Raw genomic sequence first — 19,878 nt, forward strand, 5'->3', positions numbered from 1 at the left:
TATATGAATAGCTACTATAGTAATACGTATAAATTTCATGGATTAATATTCTTAATCATTGTAATTATAATGTAAACGAAAAGAGACTGAGGTATTGAACATTTTCAATACATCATCCATTTTGTGCCCCTTTTGAAAAATAATATTTGTTACAACAAACTCTTTATTGTGGATGTGAGAACGCTATATATTAGCTTTGCAAAGGACAATTGCATTTTTTATGGAGCATTATAAGATGAGTAGTTGTCAATTAAGGGAAGAGGATCCTCTCCGGATCTACTTTGTGGGGATCTTAAGGATCCCTACATCCTAATCATTCATCATACATCGTGTGACAAGTTTTTGTTAGATATTATTTGTGTTTAATTTTAAATAAAAAAAGTCAAATGATTTCTGACCGTGCAATACACGATGAATGGTTAAGATGTGAAGATCCCTAGAATTCCCCCAAAGTGAAACCAAATGGGATCCAATTCCGTCATTAATCTCCTTGGTTGCGTGTAATTATGTTATAATAATCTTAGGGGACCTTTTTTCTTTTTTTGTGGCCCTTCAAGCTTTTTATCAAACTAAACTAATCTTCATCCAAAAAAAAAAAAGATACTAAACTAATAAAATTAATATGCAAACAAAAAATTACATAAAAAAATATTAAATTGTTGTAGGTCTATTTGACTGAATTGTATTTAGGACTAGTGAGGTAGAGAGGACGGCGGCAAGAGAGAGAAGAGAGAGATTTAATTGTGAGATGTGTGTTATATCACTTCATTGTGCCTTTATTTATAGTAGTAGAGAAGGTAAATTCCTTACCTCTATAGGATTACAACTCTAATAGGGTAATATCTAGTCTAAGAGATAGGTTAGAATCTCATAAGGATATCTTTGATATGTTAGGATTTATACAATCACATTCCTAATCTAATAGGACTGCAACACTCCCTCTTGAGTGTATAAATACTCAAACAAATGGCCTATCAGGTCTTCAGTGATGAAGTTCAATTGATGGAGTCGTCGGCACAATGAGCGAATGCGAGTCTCAGATAAACGGAAGAATGTATAAAAGGTAAAACTCACAAAACCTCGCTATGGTAAAACCCAAGGTGGGATAAAAACTCGTAGACTAAGGAGAAAAGTGAGAAGTTGCTTCAAGTAAAAAATATACGTCTTCTGAACGCAAGTAGAAGAACTCATAAGGGTATGACCAGTCCAGGATGGGTGCCTCGTCAAAGCCCAGTTAGGTAGCAAAAACCTAGTGGGAAAAATGCTCCTAATCGTAGGGAAAAAAGTACATTAAGATCAAGTGAGTATACTTCTGGATACTCCTCCTGAGTTTGCAAGAACTTCCAAATGAGAACTATAAGTATTGCATATGAATAGTTAGGCATACCAATTCCTCAGACAAACTTCTGGAAGGTTAACTTCGGCAGTGACATCGTGTAGAAGTCGGCAAGGTTGTCTGGGATCGGCTTGCATGCTTCAATCTCCTGATGCTTTGCTAATGTAGATGTAGACGCAATATGTCTTGGCGTTGACTTCGTTGACGTATCATGTCTTGGTCGAGTTGATATGCGGCATAATCTTCATGGATCGTCATCGAGACTCAACGATGGATGAAAACAACAAGTACTTTGAATATGCTCAACAAGAGCTCTCAACCAAGTCTCACATGTAGCGTAGTGAAGTAATGTGAGTCTTGGAACAATTCGAAGATTTCGCAACTAAGGTCATGTCGTGGACCTCTAAGATATTGCGATATTTCTAAAGGTAAAGACATAACCATTTAGGAATGTGCCTTGTCCAGGTTTGATAAGTAATTGAAGTTAGCATAACAAACAAGGCAAACATCATTTCAAGGATTAGGGGGTCGGATCTGCTCAAGATGCATTGAGATTAGCCCAAATTTGTAGCATCTTTCAGGGTAGCGGAAAAACGTCCTTAATACCAATTCAGTGGTCGCGTGTAGGCGCGGTGCTGCATCTTTACCAATAAATCAACAGCGAAGGAGATGTTCAATCTAACACAATGAGTTAAGTACAACAAAGTGCAAAATTGAACTTAGATATTGAATTTCGGATTCCATAACCTCTTCAAGGGTCTCATTCGCATATAGCATATGGAAGATCATAGGTATACTAAAAGGTAACACCTTCGGGGTGTAGTTTGACTCGTAAACTAAAGTACCGTCAGAACAACGCTTGAACTTCAGTTCGACGTATAAACAAGTTTTCCTAAGATCTTTCATCTCAAATTCCGTCTTCAGGTGCGAAACAGTTTTCTCAAGCTCTTCTAGAGTTTTAGTGAGATTCATGTCACTAACATAAACTGTAACTCTAGCAATTCGAAATAAGAATTTATAGTTTAACACACAAGGGCATTCATTCATATCCCTGACTAATCAAATAATCACTTAGATGGGTATACCACATCTGTCAGATTGCTTCAATCCGTAAATGAATACCTTAACAAGTTGAGAGGGTGTTCTGTGGTCTAGAACTATTTAAACCACTCCATGTAATTCTTCGAGAAAGCACATGTCAATCTTTGTATCAATATCCCCGTGGAAAAACATTAACCATATTTCATAATGCTGCTATCAATCACAGGGCATTTAAGAGAAATCTTGTGCCGTAACGCATGCATTATATTGCACTATTTCATTCATCTAATTATGTTTCTTTTCCTACTAATAACACAACAAGGTTACATTGGGCAGTGTAGGAACGTATGTCCAAACACACTTTGGTAAGAAATTTAACCTGGATTGCAATTTCGGTTGTCCAATCAGTTCTATATTGTCACTAATCAACGGAACATGGTTTGATATCGTCGCTTTTCATTTTGTCGGTATCTACCATATAAGTGAAAACATCATCGATGATAATCTCATTCCAATTCCATTTTCTCATCTAAACTAGTATACTGGACCAAGAACTTCAAGTTTCGGGAGTAATTTGGATTAATCTCATGAGATGGAAATGATTTGAGAAAACGATCAAGTATGGATTCATTGTTGTGCCATAATCTTCATCTTCTGGGGAAGTGAATCCTATGAACCAAGCGATCTGTCATGCTTCAGGCTGAGATAGATTGATTGGCTATCTGTCAGTGTACCGAACCATCCAACATGGGTGGCACACCCTTTGGGGATGTTGACCTAATGTCCTTTAAGTACATCTATCATTGCAGACATGTTTGCAACTGGTATATGATCTCGTCACTTTAGCTAAATCAGAGGAATGCGTCTAGAGCAACATTTTGAAAGATAAAATTCATTGCACTTTCTTATCACACTTGTACGGTATGAGGATCGAGATGAGACATAATGGGCAATGTCCACGCAAATTCGCATCGTTTTACAGAAGCGTTGACGTTCTTATCTCCCCCTAACGGCGGGAAGAATGTCTCATTGAAGTGACAATCCGCAAATTAGCTGTAAAGAGATCAATTGCAAGGGCTCTAAGAGAGTATTATGAAGGAGAATCGTAATTGAAAAAGATTCACAACTTTCTGTGAGGACCCATATTGGTACGTTGTGGTGATGCAATTGGGCACATTGAATGCACACCCAAAACGCGTAAATATGAAGCGTCAGATTCGTACCCATTAACCAACTGTAATGTCAAAAATGGTTGGGTGGTAATGGGTCTCAAGGCGGACCAACATAGGTGCATACATGATTGCATAGCCCTAGGTAGAAACCGAAAACTTGGTGCATTCACCAAGGTCTGGGCGATCATTTAAATTGCGCTTTATGATCACTATATAAGGTTGTTTTGGGGTGGACATGGGAATTCAATGTCCAATTATAAACCCAAAAGACATGCAATACTTTATCAAAAATTGTCGATATAAACTCTCTGGCATTATCCAGTCTTCTAAACTTTATGGGATAATTAGGGTGGTGAACCCTTTAAAATCGGCCAGGAGATTTAGCAGCAATGTGTGCGGATAAACATGTGACCAGTTTTCGATTCATCAACCAAAACCATAAGCATTTATATGGTCCGCAGTTTGGTTGGATTAGTCTACATATATTCCCTTGAATCCATTGTGAAAAGAGGGTCATTTCGTATCTTTGCTAGGGATGATTTAAAAAAAATCAATTTTTCCAATGAGCAGGCTTGGCAAAGTGTGTTTGTAGGCACAAGATCTTCACTTTGGGTAAGGATATGCGTCGTGGCATCATTGTTCGACCTAAATGTCCTAAATGGTCGTGCCAAGGCAAGTAAACTGCTCGAATCATCAGGCTTTAGGCCGGCCACATGTGGTGTGTTCCTAGTTAGGAGACAGCCCATTGACCCCAAAGCAAACCTTCATGCTCATTTTTGGAGGTGATGCAAAGATATTTCACTCTATTTTCCATCAGTGGTTTCATTCATGATCATTGTTCTCTGGAATATTCTTAAGTTCAACAACATTCTTCCGGAACGAGGAGAATATAAGGTCTCTGAAATGATAATTTAGTACCATTCATACAACGAGGCACGTGCCAATGCTTATAATCAGGTTGGACATATTTGAAGTCGTTGCTAGAGATGTGATTTAGATATAAAGTTAGCGTGCGTAGTATCACATTCATCCATACAACTAACTTTCCCACATTCGTACCTAATCACGTGTTTAATTGAATTCAGTCACATGTATACAAGAAATATGATTCAATTAACTCATATTTGAGGACAATATCGATAAGATTATCCATAACAAAAACAAACACCAAACGTGAATCCAAGAACATAGAAAAATGCTCACAAAGTAAACCAAGGTTACTAAGGTGGATTCGGCTAACATGTCAAAATTATGCTTTTTCAACGGTGTTTGGGGGAGCAAAATTAGTCTCACATATTGACTACTAGAATAGTACTCCTCAACAACATTGGTAGGGGCACAAACATGTGCATAACCAATGATCTATTCCATCAAGATGAAAGTAGATTATGCAGGGTTGAGGTTCGGGAACAATATCCCTTATTCTTGAAGTTTTAGGTCTTAGGTGCCAAGGATCATGCTCGGGCAAGATGCCACACCTTGACAGGCCAGGATTTTACCACACATTGTAAAAACAAACCCTAAAGCGGGTGAGAAAGACAAATGGGTTCGAAAGGTTTCAATCGAACCATGGGAGTCTGTTCGGTACATCCTTGCCAAAGCAAGGCATGTTGTTCGGTGGGCTTGACCAAAGTGGGTCGAGCCATTCAATAGACTCCAACGGAGCTGGGTTTATACCGTTCTCTCACATTTGTGGTAGTAATCAAATTCGAGAATTTGGTAAACTTTCGCTCTCTACACTGCTGCCTCAGGAGCGAGTTAGAAACATGGAAGGATGAGAAAAAGTATTCTCGAGTCGAAACTCTATCAGATTTATAAACTTCAGAATCGTACTCATTCATAAATGTAATCATGGTGTACTTTAGGCAATATCTTTCATGATTAAATGTAGGGGTGGGTTCATAAAACCGAAACCAAAAAAAATCGAACCAAACATCGAACCAAAACAGAAAAAATCGAACCAAATTCTTTTGGTTCGGTTTTGGTTTCAGTGGTCTAGAAACCGAACCAAACTAAACTAGAATCAAATTAATTAAATTAATATTTTTTTTATTTAATTATCTGTTTTGGGTATTATTTTTTAAACCCAATTTGTAAGCCCAATATGTTGCCAAATTTTAAGCCCAAAATATTAAAAAAAGCCTGTAGAAACTCTAAACCCTAACCTAAGATTTCTCCCCCTTCCTTTCTTTGACCCTAACCTCACCTTACCATCTCTCCATCTTCTTTCTTTCTTTTTCTTTTTTGTCTCTCTTTTTCATTTCTTTCTCCTGGACTCTAGACGTACCTTTATTCTTCTCTCCCTCTTTTTCCCCCCAGTCAGACCTTCATTCTGTTTTGCTCTCAAATCATCCTTCTATTTTTTCTCCCTATTCGTATTTTCCTGCATCAATAGCAGCCTGCAAGTCCTGCAAACCCTAAACTTTGTGTAACATCCCACATCGCCCAGGGGAGTGATCCTTAAATGTATATTCTCATCCTACCTAGCACGAGGCCTTTTGGGAGCTCACTGGCTTCGGGTTCCGTAGGAACTCCGAAGTTAAGCAAGAAGGGGGCTAAAGCAATCCCATGATGGGTGACCCACTGGGAAGTTGCTCGTGAGTTCCCAAAAACAAAACCGTGAGGGAATGGTAAGCCCAAAGCGGACAATATCGTGCTACGGTGGTGGAGTGAACCCAGGAAGTGATCCGCCCCAGGCTGGGATGTGACAATTTGGTATCAGAGCCTAACCCTGGTCGTTGTGTGCCGACGAGGACGTCGGGCCTCTAAGGGGGGTGGATTGTAACATCCCACATTGCCCAGAGGAGTGATCCTTAAATGTATATTCTCATCCCTACCTAGCATGAGGCCTTTTGGGAGCTCACTGGCTTCGGGTTCCGTAGGAACTCCGAAGTTAAGCGAGAAGGGGGCTAAATCAATCCCATGATGGGTGACCCACTGGGAAGTTGCTCGTGAGTTCCCAAAAACAAAACCGTGAGGGAATGGTAAGCCCAAAGCGGACAATATCGTGCTACGGTGGTGGAGCGGGCCTGGGAAGTGATCCGCCCCGGGCCGGGATGTGACACTTTGCCCACACTTGCCGAGTGAAACCCCAAAGGAAAAGAGTAAGCCAGTTTGCAGATTTTGTTCGATTTTTGTGTTGTGGACTTTTTGAATACTTAAACTTTGATGTTTATTTTAACTTTGGACTTTGAAGACTTGATTGATGATTCTAGTTGAACTTTAAATGTTTATTTTCATTGTCTTTGATTCTAGTTGGAATGCTTATGTTATGATTATGTTGGAGATGTTAAAATTTCAGATTTCAAATTTTTTTCATTTTTAGAAGAAAAAAAAAATCCGAAACTGAACCAAAAAAAAAATGAACCAAACCGAACCGATTTGAACCGAATCTAACCCTAATTAAATGGTCCGTGGGAGCGAACCAAAAAGCCATAAAATCCTTATTAGGGTGGTACTTCCGTATGTAATGCTTTGGGCATAAGTCTTTGAATGAAGATCATGGTGGAGGCTTATTCAGTTCTTCCTTGTCATTGTTGGCTACATGGTTTCTCAGCTTCTTGATAGTCAAGTGGAGATTCACGTCTTGTACCCCATATGAAGTGGTTTGTGAAATCCTGTTTCCAGATTTCATTGTTATAATCTACGTATTTGTATTATTGAGATTTTATATTATTTTTCGAGAATTTATTTGAAATTAAATTTCAATTAAACTAGTTATGAAGAGTGAAGTTTGGAAAATTATTATTTACTCGTTGACCTTTCGAGGTCAAAAGTAAAATTTTCAAATAGGTCTCGACACCACGAGCGCATAGGAGAAAGCTGTTTGCGAGTCCATGTTATAACGGTATAGTTATGGACATATGAAGTTGTGTTTCTAAACTATAGATTTTAATTTTGTTTAAAACTCCCACTAGGTGGGAAGGGGAACCAATGTAAGGCTTGGTATTTGGCCCAATCACTTAAGGGAAAAGAGGACCAATTAGAACGGGAAGGGAAGGAAACAGCCAATAAGGAGAGGATAGAGGAATCTCCCCCTTCCTGTTGACCCGTGCAGCCCCAACAAAACCCGGTTTGATTCTGGCATCCTCCTGTAATTTTCCGTTGAACAACCACCATTTACCACTTGCAATCTCTTCCACTACCTCCCTTCTACCTTTCTCGCCCAAGATTGAAGGGTTTTAGGTCCAAAACCATGTAAAAACCATGCGGGCGACCCATGGAGTTTTGACGGCGATTCTGCCGTTCCGGTGAGTTTCACCACCCACCACCACCCTTAGTCAACTCCCCTTAGACCCAGGAACAAGACTCAACAGGTTGTAGGGGCGTTGGAACACCGAGGAAGTCGAATTGAAGAACACCCACCTTAGGGTTTCGGCGGTTCGTGGCCAGTTTGGGGTGTTTTCCGGCCAAATTGGCCTTGGCCGCAGGTATAAAGTTTACTCTACTTGTTAAGATCTTCATTCTTGTAAAATTTGATTTATGAAATGCTGTTGGTTGAGTATATTTTCAATAAGGTCCACCACTTGAATATTCTAACAATTGACGATGTTACCATTGAATTGACACCAAATTTTAGTATGTTATTGTAGATATGATTTATGGACCTTAGGGAATTACTAGTGAAAATCTAGTGGGCCTATATTGGTTTGATAACGACTTGATTAGATGAAATATGATTATTATCTTAATTTCTTATATTAGTATCATTTGTGAATATGAATTGGTCTTATAATTATGATTTCTATTGAAATGTGAATTATATATATTTAGTCATAGACCTATGCTAATTAACTATGATTTGGCTTGTGTATTGATGATGTCTGTGATATATATGTGTTTAGTTAACTTTTTAATAATGTGAATAATAATTATGATGAATGTTATGACAATTATGGAAGCTAATTATTGTTTGATAATTATTTGGGTATGCTTGCCAACTGAATACCTATTTGAACTTGGCACTATTATCTAGCATAAGATGGAGATGGAAGTCAGGAGATGAGTTAGGTACTTTATTAGATTTCTAGTAGAAATAGTAATTAAGGGAATTCCTTGTGTTGTGCTCCATTTGACTAGATACTGGTTGATATGTGGAATCGATAACATGTATGCATATAATTATGTTTAATGTGTGATGATGAGATTGCACCACGTAGTAGTGGTACATGGATGGTCCTCCTTGGTATATTCGCAATGGGGGACCATATGTATTCAGGGATGATCATGCTTGGTATATCCGTGATGGGTGATCACTGCCTGCACGATGAGTTTTGCGTATGGTCCTGCTTGGTATATCCGTAATGGGGGACCATACGCATTCTAGAGGTGATGATGACTAGTTGTACATGGTACATTTTTAGGTGATCATATTTGGTTTGGTTCCGTTAAGTGGTTCGGAACCCGAGGTTGTTGAATTTCGTGGGCAGCCTAAAATCCCATTGTTTGGAGAAGTAGGCTTGGCCTAACTATGTCACTCTAGCCTTAGTTTTATATATATATATATATATATATATATTTGTGTCAATGGTTTCGAGAGTCTTGTGAATTGAGTTAGAAAAAATGTTGGACGTCTGAGTGACTCCTTCGGGATTTTCCATGATTCGATTATGATTTCATAAGGTATGAATTTAGAAGATATGGGAATGATTGTTATTATTTTGATCAAATTAATTAATTAATGTAGCTAGAGAATGGTTTTGTGTTTCGTCGGTTCTTAAATTTGATGTGTGTTGTGAATTGCGATATCATGATGAGACATAATGATTTATATGTTGGATGGGAGAGAAATCATGTTTTTATGGGGATTGGTTATGTAGCCTGAGTCCAAGAATTACATATTGTCAAGTTATATTGAATGATTGAGGAATACTATGCTTTTCGACTTGAACTTAGTGGAATAAACGTCTGATTTTGTGTTAGTGAACTACGAATGGCTTGATCCCTATTGAGGGTACGTAGGCAGTCTAACGAGGAGGTTAGATGCAGCCATAAGGTAAACGAAAATTTTCTTTGCAATTTGATTCTCGAATTGCGATTTTCCATATTCCTGAGACGGGGTATGTGAGATCTACAAGTATTTGGGTGACGTCACGTGTCGATCCTGGAGGCATGTCAGGATCGGGGCGTGACATGGTTTCTATTAGAAACATCCAAATTAGGAGAATCAAACTTGTGACAGTTCGACAATCCACTGAGTGGAGAGAACAAGATTGTGATTGGTGCTATGGAAATAAGATATTCATAAGCATCAAAGTTAGAATATTCGGGTTCTAAGACATGGTATACATGAAAAATTCGGGTTTTCATGGGTGTATTATTTTAAGAAAACTTCAAGTTTCAAATGCACTAAATTTGAAACTACAGGTTCAATTTAGTTTATGAACGTTTAGTTCATAAAAGAGAGGTTCCTGCAATAACACATAATACAATATGTTGATTTAAGTGTAGAGGATTTGAGTTGCTTCGGGAACTCAAGTGTGAGCACTTCGGGACTACGAAAGGATGTCAACAGTTCAAAGAAGAAAAATAAATTATTGAATCATTAATTTCCAAAAGTGATATTCGGACCAATAATTTTGGATGTCTTGTCAGATTAATGGACTGCTGGTCACTTTTAATTAATTCAATAGATCGAGACCATACGAGATCAATCATGGAAGTTAAATAATGACATATGGGTCTTATTAGCTTCAATTAGTTGCGGGCTAAGTGACAAGTGAATTATAACTTAATTAGTGTTAACCAAAAAACATCCCAAAAATTATTTGGGTATGGTTAAGAAGCACGAGATGCCAAAATATGGCATCAGGTCGAAAAGAGGAATGCAGCCTAGCACATATGGGCTGGTTGCATTATACGGCTTTGCAAAAAAATAAAAGTTGCAAGCATTTGGACTTGGGGACATGGCTGCAAGGCAGCCCAGTCCACTACAAGGCAAGGTGCAGGTTTGGGCCAAAGAGATGGGAAGAGCCCAACAATGCATAGGCTGTTAGAGGCGGTCAATAGCAGCACTGGCTTGCTCAAGTATGGGCTGGATCGTGGGAAGGGGGCCAACAAGGCTGTTATGCGACCTAGAGGTGCTACAAGCCCAGCAAGTTCAAACCCAGGCCAAGGGCTTGGTCCACGCATGCAACAAAGCCCAAAGGGATGTTGCCTTATGGTTCCAGTGCCCAAGCCTCGAGTTGCAGGCTCGACTTGGGGTGAGGTGGCGTGACGGCGCACGGCTCAACCGCAAATTTTTCCCAAAAATTTAATTGTTTTTTTTCTTCGAAATTCTTAGGGTTTGAAAAACTCTAATTGCTTCTAATTTCTTTTGATTCTTTAACTCACAAATTGCATAATGCATTGAAACGTGTGTGTGTGTATTGACAAACATATGAAACATATACAATATATATATCGGAAGGAAAATATAAATATAAGGGGTTCATGCTTCATGGACGTTTCAAATATCTTCCTTTATTTTAAGCGTAACTGATTGGCAGAAAACAACAAAATCCTTTGAATTTGTAGAAGATCCTTCTCGGAAAGCTGGAATTGCATCTCCAATGCATTGTATCACGTTCAACGAATAAAAAAAATTAAATTGAATCAATGGCATGTAGATCAATTCAATAAAATAATAAATTAATTATAAAAAGAATGATTAAAACGTAATACTTCCTTGATTGAATATCAAACTTAGGAAGATCAAACTCTCTTTAGTGCAACGTTAAGAGCGTGCTGATAATGTCTTGTAGGCCTATTTGACTGAACTGTAGTTATGACTAGTGAGGGAGAGAGGTTGGTGGCAAGAGAGAGAAGAGAGAGATTTAATTGTGAGGTGTGTGTTATATCATCCAATTGTGCCTTTATTTATTGTAGTAGAGAAGGTAAATTCCTTACCCCAATAAGATTACAACTCTAATAGGATAATATCTAGTCTAACAGATATGGTAGAATCTTACAAGGAAATCCTAGATATGTTAGGATTTACACAATCATATTCCTAATCTAATATGACTGCAACATAAATGACTTGTACACCTGAAATAAAATGACTATTTAAAGCCCATAAACATACAGACTTTTAAAAACAAATAAAAATCTGAATACACACTTAAAAAAAAAAATCTAAATACCGTATCAAAATACATAAACCATACTCCATAACAACCACGGTTCCAAGTCTAAATCAAAATTATTTGAACTTAACCATCTGTTCAACAAGCTACCATAACGATACCCAAAACAAACTTATAAAACGACGCGTTTGACTCCGTCACTGCCAGCCTTCTGGTAAACATAGGTGAGACCACACTTACCATAGTAGTGACTATCGAAATGGTTGGCTATGAAAGTTCCGTCGCCGCACTCAGCATTGGGGCACTCCTTCCTTAGCCTCTGGACCCTTCAGGAATCGTCGACCTTGTAGAACTGGAGGACGGCGAGCTTCACCTTCTTGTGTCTGTGCTTGATCTTCTTGGGCTTGGTGTAGGTCTTCTTCTTACGCTTCTTGGTGCCACTACGGAGACGGAGCACCAGGTGCAGAGTCGACTCCTTCTGGATGTTGTAGCCAGGGAGGGTCCGGCCGTCCTCCACCACTAAGTTATTTTGAAGCTGACTAAAACTAACAGGTAAAAGACAACGATCTGAAGCAAAGATGAGTGTTCAATATATTATCCCATTTGAAGAACGCAATTGAAAATATAAGCGCAACCTAAAGTACAAGAATAATTTCAAAGCTCATGCTCCATTAGCACACCATAACTCTTATACTTGTTTTAAAAAATAAATCCAAAGTGGTCATATGCTCTACTCATCAGTCATCAACTTGTTCAAAAGAATTCGAGAAGATGCTTTTCTGTTGTAAGGGAAAAGGACCTTAGAGTTGTGAGATAGATTTCTTTATGTTTATACTTTATACACGTTGCTAGTTGCAAAATTATTATTTTTCTCTTGTAATTATTATTATTAAATTTTGTATATTTTTCGTTGGATTTCTGTTAGAATTTCTCTGGACTTTCAAAAAATTAAATGTGATGTGGTCCTCGTCGGTGGCCTGATGTCCTGCATGTAGCATTGCAGCAGAGTTAACACTTCCACATGACACTAATTAAATAATAAGATCACAATGAGCCCACCATAATCTGAGTTCACTAATATACTCCCACTCTTTATTCATGAATATATTTTCATCTCATTAAGCATCCATTCAGATGAGGCAATGAAAAATAATCCATACGATGATTGGGCGAGTTTCATCATTTTTTTCTAAAAATGATAAGTTGGTGGCTTCGTCACGACAGTTTATCTTGCACGACCTCTTAACGTTACATGATTGAATCCCCAATCTTTTGCTTGTTGTGTAGTGACATCGCTGATATCCACTAATCGTTGTTTCCAAATACAGTTGCCGATTGACAACTCTTCTAATTTGTCGATACAAGAAGCAAATTGTTGCGTGGAAGAATCAATACATAAGCCAAGAGGCAAATCTTGTGCCACTCCACCTAGTCATATGAAACTGGCATGCATCTTGACTCCGGAAACTCTTCATAGAATTCCAACAATTTATTGTGCTCCTCGAAAGCCCATAGGAAAGGAGTTGATGCTCCCACAATCATAGCATAACAGGTCCAAAAAGATTCACAGAAGCATTTTAGCCTTCTTGGATACTATCGTGTGATTCACCAACGCCAGGAGTTGAACCCAGAATGTGCTAGTAAAATACGAACTTAAAATTCATTCCAACTACTAGGTCACCCCGTGACAGTTGATGATTGGGCAAGTTTCAATAGGATACTGATTTACGCTCTCATTTTCAACTTATGGAGCTGCACTCCTCTCCTTGTATATAGCCCTTCATTCTCTTTTGATTTGTTCAGTCCGAAGTATAAAAAAGAAGGAACGATGAGGGAATGGAGAAAAAAAAAGCGCGGAAATCCCTCTCTTTTAAACGTATACTAAACAGTCCAAGAGTCTATGTAAATATATATTTCACTCAACAAAATCAACAACTGTTCAGCATGATACAATCTATACTACATAAAGAATAATCAACAACTCTGTTAGGGTATGTGCTCACATTTACTCATGTGCTGCAAAAGGGAATTTGCTTTCCTTTGACCTCTGTTGGTTCCACTTTTAGCCAGCTCCACCAGATGCTCATAAACACCATACTGAAGTGCAGCCAAAATGAAAGACGAATTGTTCAATCCCAGCACCAGAAGAACTGATGCAGCGCATTCCTTGTTCTTCGGTGTCCCGTTCTTGATAATCTTGACCAGGGTTTCAATGAAAGACAGCCGGCCTATCTCATTTCGACCCTCAGGGTGTGATGCAAGGAGTAACAAAATCGAGAGGGCTTCATCCGTCATGCCCAAGTTCTTATCCTCAAGCAAATGAAGCAGTGGCGGTATTAGGCTGGCGTTGATGGCTCTAGACTTGTTGGCTTGGTTTAAAGACAAGTTGAATAGTGCAGTGGCAGCATCCTTTTTTCCACGGGCTGTTCCATTCTGCAGAAGATCTACCAAGGGAGGAATTCCATTCAAAGCCCCCACCAGTACTTTGTTTTCGTCAAGCATCGATAAACTAAACAATGCAGCAGCAGAATTCTCTCTAGCTTCATCTGTTCCATGCTGCAGGATTTCGATTATACCAGGAATAGACCCTTCTCTGGCAATGAGCCTTTTGTTCGCCTCATCAATCGACAAATTTAAAAGCGCTGTCACGGTGTGTTCTTGAATCTTTGAATCCGGATATGAAAGGAGCTTAATCAACTGCGGGATTCCTCCACTGTTAGCAATCAAAATTCTGTTCTCCGGATTCTCCTTAGAGAGCATTCGGATTTTATAAATGGCTTCTTTCAAAACATCCAGCTGACATGAAGATAGATTTTGGACTAAGCGAGATACTTCCTCTATGATTTCAGCAGAAGAGCCATCCGAACCTGCGCAGGGATCCTTCTTGGGAAGTTCATAATTATTCTTCTCACACCATTGACGGATTAGGTTGTTGAGGGCGAAATTTGGCGCTAGGGATAAGTGATCCAACTTTTGTCCTGTCTTTGGGCAGGTGCGATGATTTGAATCCAGCCACTTTTGTATGCTTTCTCGATCATAAGTCTTCAGAAAAAAAACGCAGAAAAAACTATCTCAGACCCCATGTTATGCACTTGAGAAAATTAAACTATGGTTGGACTTAGAAGGCTATCCGATTACATTTTGACCTTAGGCAGCTTTTTTATCAGGATTAAGTTTTCTGTTATGGTAATAACCGGGACTGTAACCGACGCTTAAACCCTAACTTATGATCCATAAGCCAAAATGTAATAACACTTTGAATAAGATGCATTGATCTAACAATTCATAAAGGGTAATAGCTAGTTGCAGAAAGGGTTTAGATGGTTAAGCAGAAAAAACTTACCTATCCCGGGGTTAATATCCCAATGTATCTATCATACTCCTCGCGCAATTCACGTGAGGAGTGAGGCAGAGACATTGGGGGTTTACCCCCGCGACAGGTGAGTCCTCTTTCTATTCAAGATTACCTGTCCAGTTGCTACAATGACAGGATCAGTCATGATCTCCAAAGTAATTGGGCAGAGAAATTCATGAGGAATCATCAAAGACTGACACCTCCTTAGACATCTAGTCGAAACAGGACCATCGAGCAAGAAATCCTCATAAATCCCTGCAATTTCCTTGAACTTTCCCAGAAGATCAGTGATTTGTTGAATGCTTTCAGCATTATGCCTTGCCGATCTCCTCTTAGCAAGTTTTCTAACCGCCACGGTTTCCTCCTCCAAGTCTGCAATGGAATGAAGTTCCAGCTTATTGGCAAGCCTCTCCAGAATTGCACTGTCTGCATTCCTGCCTTCCTTTTTCTTAGAGAACACAACCATCATGTCCATTGCCAGCTCTATGTCTTGTGTGTCAGCGCGTTTCTTCGCCCGTTTGAGCTGCATTCGCATTAGCTCGACCTGAAAATCGACACGAAAAATTGATCATTTTACAAGCACATCGGTAATTAATTAACCCAATATCAGAATTTCCTGTATTGTGATACAAGTACAATATAAACGTTCTTAACCACTTAAGCTACAAATCGCTTGCGAGATTGTTTCAACAGAATTTGAAGATGGCTAAAGCAAAACAAGGAAAAGTTAAAAGGAAAAGGAATCAAAATTACTTGCTCTCTGACTTCGATTGAGATCCCCAGCTCATTGTATGGCATATCATCCAAAGCCTGGCTTAATTTATCATAAACTGCATGAAATCTTCCCATCACTGCCTCACTTTCCAGCGTCTAAAATCATGTTTTAACCACACAAAAATGCAACAAAACCATTAATCTGAGAACCCAAAAAGCCAAAAGCCAATTCTGGAGAGAGAAAGAGAGAAGAGAGAGAGGGAGAGAGAGAAGACTGACCAAGTAAATCTTGCTTCCAGAGCTGCAATTCTTCAGCAACTTCTTGGCTGAAGAAAGTGCATTTTTCAGATTAACCAGAGAATTCAAAGCCTTTGTTGTAGAAATGATCATGACTATGTCCAATTCTTTCATCTCTTCCAGAAGTGGTACCAAAAGCTTCAGCCTTCTCACCAAGTTCACGCACTCCTTCCTGTGTGTTTTCCGAAACCCCGAGTACGATCCAACGGTCTCAATCACTCCCATCAATTCCACAACGACGCCATCGCTACCATCCTCACCGTTGGTTGAGCTGCCAACATTCTTCTTCTCCCCAACCTCCATCATTATCTGCCTCTCTGCCATTTCCCACTAGTACCACTTCACCAGCTATATGTGGCTATAAGCAATACGAACACCCCCTTAAAGATTTCTTTAAATCGTACAAATCTTCAACTTTTCCCGGACAAATGGTGATTTTCCCGAGAAAGTAATTAAGACCCAATAATTAGTAATTACCTTGATTGTGTAACAAATAGTGCTTAGATTTTTATGTTTAAAAATTTGACAAAACACAGTTGGTCATGTTCCACCAAGCGACACAAAACTTTCATCTTTAATGCATTTAGACTCAAATGTTATATTTAAGAAGTATATAACATTTTAATATGTAATTCACAAAAAAACAAAAATCTATAAATTTTGAATCAATTTCTATATATACTAAAGTCCAGTTGAGCAGTTTCACTGTTCTTAAATATAATAATGATTTCACGCACCTTATTCAAGATTGTATACAAATTACAACATCACACATCGTCACACCGACCGTTTTGATACGAATTAGTTATGAGAGTATATTAATATCACACGCTAAACTATATAATCAATGCTCGAACCCACTTGGATTTTATTGGCTACTTGTCAAAAAAGGAAAACCAAAGTTGATCATGATCCGGAAGTCTAGGATTGGTTTTTGGTGCGTGCTTGGTACATTTTTGGCGGGTTTTTATGACTTTGCCAAGAAAAGAAACAGAAAGATTTGAAAAGTAGTTGCATATGTTTTGCTCATACATGCATGGGGATGGGGATTTGGATTGGGATGTGGGACCGGGTCTGGGTCGGTTCACGCGGTTTATTGACAATGTGACGCGCATTCACGTGCAATCATTTTGGATTGGGGTTACCTGTTGTGCTGTCGTGACGTGTCCCATTCTGCACTCTTTTGTTTTCTGAAGGACTTTGGGAGTCCTTGGGTGATGGGGTCCCGCGTAGCTCTGATCTTCTTCCACTTTTTGTGGTGGGATTTTTGGGGTAGGAAAATCTGAACGGTGAGTGGTGACTTGGAGTGTAGGAGTGGGACCCTTGTTTTATCATGTATTAGCCGTCCTAATTACGCTCTTAATGATTATATTAGCTGTATGTCAGCACTGTCTGACTATATAGTTACAGAATATTATGTTGACTTTGTAGGAATGAGACTGCATCAGACAAATTAGGGTTTAGAATTTACAATCCCATAGGTTTTGCTTCTAAGTTGAACCTGGGATAATAACGAGTTGTGAATGTGACAGTCGTTAAGAGCGTTTTAATTGCATTTTAACTAAGGTACAGGGTTTTTTTATGAGATTTTACTGGATTTTGTACGAAATTTATAAAAAGACTTCTACTTAAAATAATTTTCCAAAAAAATTATAATGTATTGATGTTAGAAACCAATAACTTATATCAAAATAAATTTTAATTAAGATTTACTGATTATAAGAAATGCGATGTATTATGAAAATCAACGACCGACATGCAATTACTTGTATGCACACAAATGAATGTCTGTTTGACAATGTTCCTACCTCTTGAAATCGGGAAGACATACGGTACTGATGCATGTAAATGCATGCACCCAGCAGACTTAAGGGCTTAGGCTATGTATGGTTAGTTAGAAGTCTGGTAAACCCTAATTAAAATCAAGTTTAATCTTAGAATTTATTGATGAGTCAATTTTATACTAAATATTTTATCCTATTCTTATTATTAATTTATTGGTTATTTGGTAAAAATTTTGATACTTTGAATTATATTTCTAATGTAGAACATTCGATTTCCCCTGGAGCAAAAAGTAGTCAAACGGATGAATTTTGGAGTGATTCCAATTGGAGGATGTTCGTGAATCCGTTGGCTTGTTCATGTCAAAATTTGGAATTTTTCTACCATTTATCTCACCTTATCTTACGCACTGATCTCAGTTTTGTCTAGATGCCCAATTTTGGATGCCGTTAAGGGTTGAATATCTTTCTTTCACATAACCAACGACATGCTAAAATCCATGGAAAATTTTAAAAATGAATCATTCACGCTATAGCCAGCTGAGATAATAACCTAATTTCCCTTTTAACTGAAGGTGAAAAACATACCATTAGGTAAAAATAGGCATAAAAAAGCTTAGACCGGTATCATATGGGTGCTTGTTGGATGACCTGTTTGTTTACCTAGTGCATATCATATCCCCAGCCTCGCCCAAATTTGATCAACACTTGCCGACCTCAAAGTTGACCTCCCAAAAACACACATTAACACAAGTGATATACAAGAGAGAACAAAGTTTGGGAGGATGAAGCAGTAGCTTCTAGGCCAAAGTCGAGTCGATACGATCAACGGCCAGACCAAGTGGAAAGAAAGCGAGGCCAATCCGAGCACTAGTGGATTTCTAAGGAGGCATTGGGAGTCTATTGGTTTGTTTGAAATAAAGGATTGGATTGAAAGGGATAACGCTCTAAATTCAAGGCATTTGGAAGGTTGATGTGAATGAGTTTTCATTTTGAGGGGATTAGAAGACGATTAGACATGAATTAAACTTCTTCCTTCCCATTTCGGGAAGGATTGTAATGTATAAGTTTTCTTCTTGAGAAATTCTTCTCCTACCTTCAAGTTGATCATAATTTTTTCATTTCTTTTTTGAACTTACCTTGAAAACAAGTCTTATTCATTCACATCAAATTATGTATGTCGAATAAGGTATATAGTCTTAACCAAATCTTTATAAAGTAATGCTAAGGAGACTAATTTTGTAGACAAAATTTGCAAACTAAATGATGTGTCACCAATAGGAAATGAGCACGTTTATCAACGGTTAAGTAATAATTTAATTATAAATTTTCAAGTCATTTAGTTTACAAAATTTTGTCTACAAATTTAATTCCTCTAACATTACTCATCTTTATAAAGTCAATTTGCACTGGGATTCTAAATTCTTAGTTCAATCTTTTACCACTTAAGTTCAAACAAACTTAATCCAAAGCTTAAGTGGTGAAGGAACTCATGTTGAAGTACTACTTTGCCTTGAAAAAAAGTTGAAGTACTAGAATCCGACCACAAGCGATAAACAACCAGTTTTAATATCTACAAGTATAATGTGCTTTTTTTTTTTTTTTTTAATTTCCAGTAAGGACAAAAAGTCTATTTTTCTCCTAATGTGACATCATTCTATCACACAAGTGTTACAAGCCAAAGTTAATTTTCTGTACCATTATATAAATACTATTTGTATAAAACATACATTAATAATAATAATCAAACGAACAATTTTAATTTTAACGTATGTACGGTAAAATTATACATAATAGTAACATATTAGGATTTTTCTCCTTGTCGAAAATGAGGCAAGTGTTGTCTTATGTTCAAACACGAGATGCAATTATTCCCGAAAATCTCTTGATAGTGATTAGCCCACGGTTTGAGCCTGTGAGTCACTTAAGAAGATATTCAAAATGTTAAATTTGACCCGTTAACAAGGATTCAAAATATCAAAATTTCAAATTATGGATTGGATTGGATTGGATTGAATCTGCAAAGTGGAAGATTTATGCGTCTGATTTGGGTTGTGTCTCTTCCACGTCAACCTGGACTTCGTGCCTGTGGTCTTTGTGAATAAGTCTTCCTAAG

The 19,878-nt window shown here is 38.1% G+C and overlaps 1 protein-coding gene across 1 annotated transcript; it reads right to left on the minus strand.

Annotated features, from left to right (window-relative positions):
- Window positions 1-13,514: 13,514 nt before the first annotated feature.
- Window positions 13,515-16,671, minus strand: LOC137726196 (U-box domain-containing protein 15). Its single transcript, XM_068465080.2, has 4 exons — window positions 15,964-16,671; window positions 15,724-15,840; window positions 15,083-15,514; window positions 13,515-14,657 (listed from the first exon to the last, which is right to left on the minus strand). The coding sequence occupies exons 1-4, from the start codon at window positions 16,303-16,305 to the stop codon at window positions 13,602-13,604; spliced, it is 1,947 nt and encodes a 648-aa protein (XP_068321181.1). The 5' UTR covers window positions 16,306-16,671; the 3' UTR covers window positions 13,515-13,601.
- Window positions 16,672-19,878: the final 3,207 nt, after the last annotated feature.

The sequence above is a fragment of the Pyrus communis genome, chromosome 5 (genome assembly GCF_041283825.1).
Source record: "Pyrus communis isolate YQ-2024b chromosome 5, ASM4128382v1, whole genome shotgun sequence".
In the NCBI taxonomy this organism is placed as follows: Eukaryota; Viridiplantae; Streptophyta; class Magnoliopsida; order Rosales; family Rosaceae; genus Pyrus; species Pyrus communis.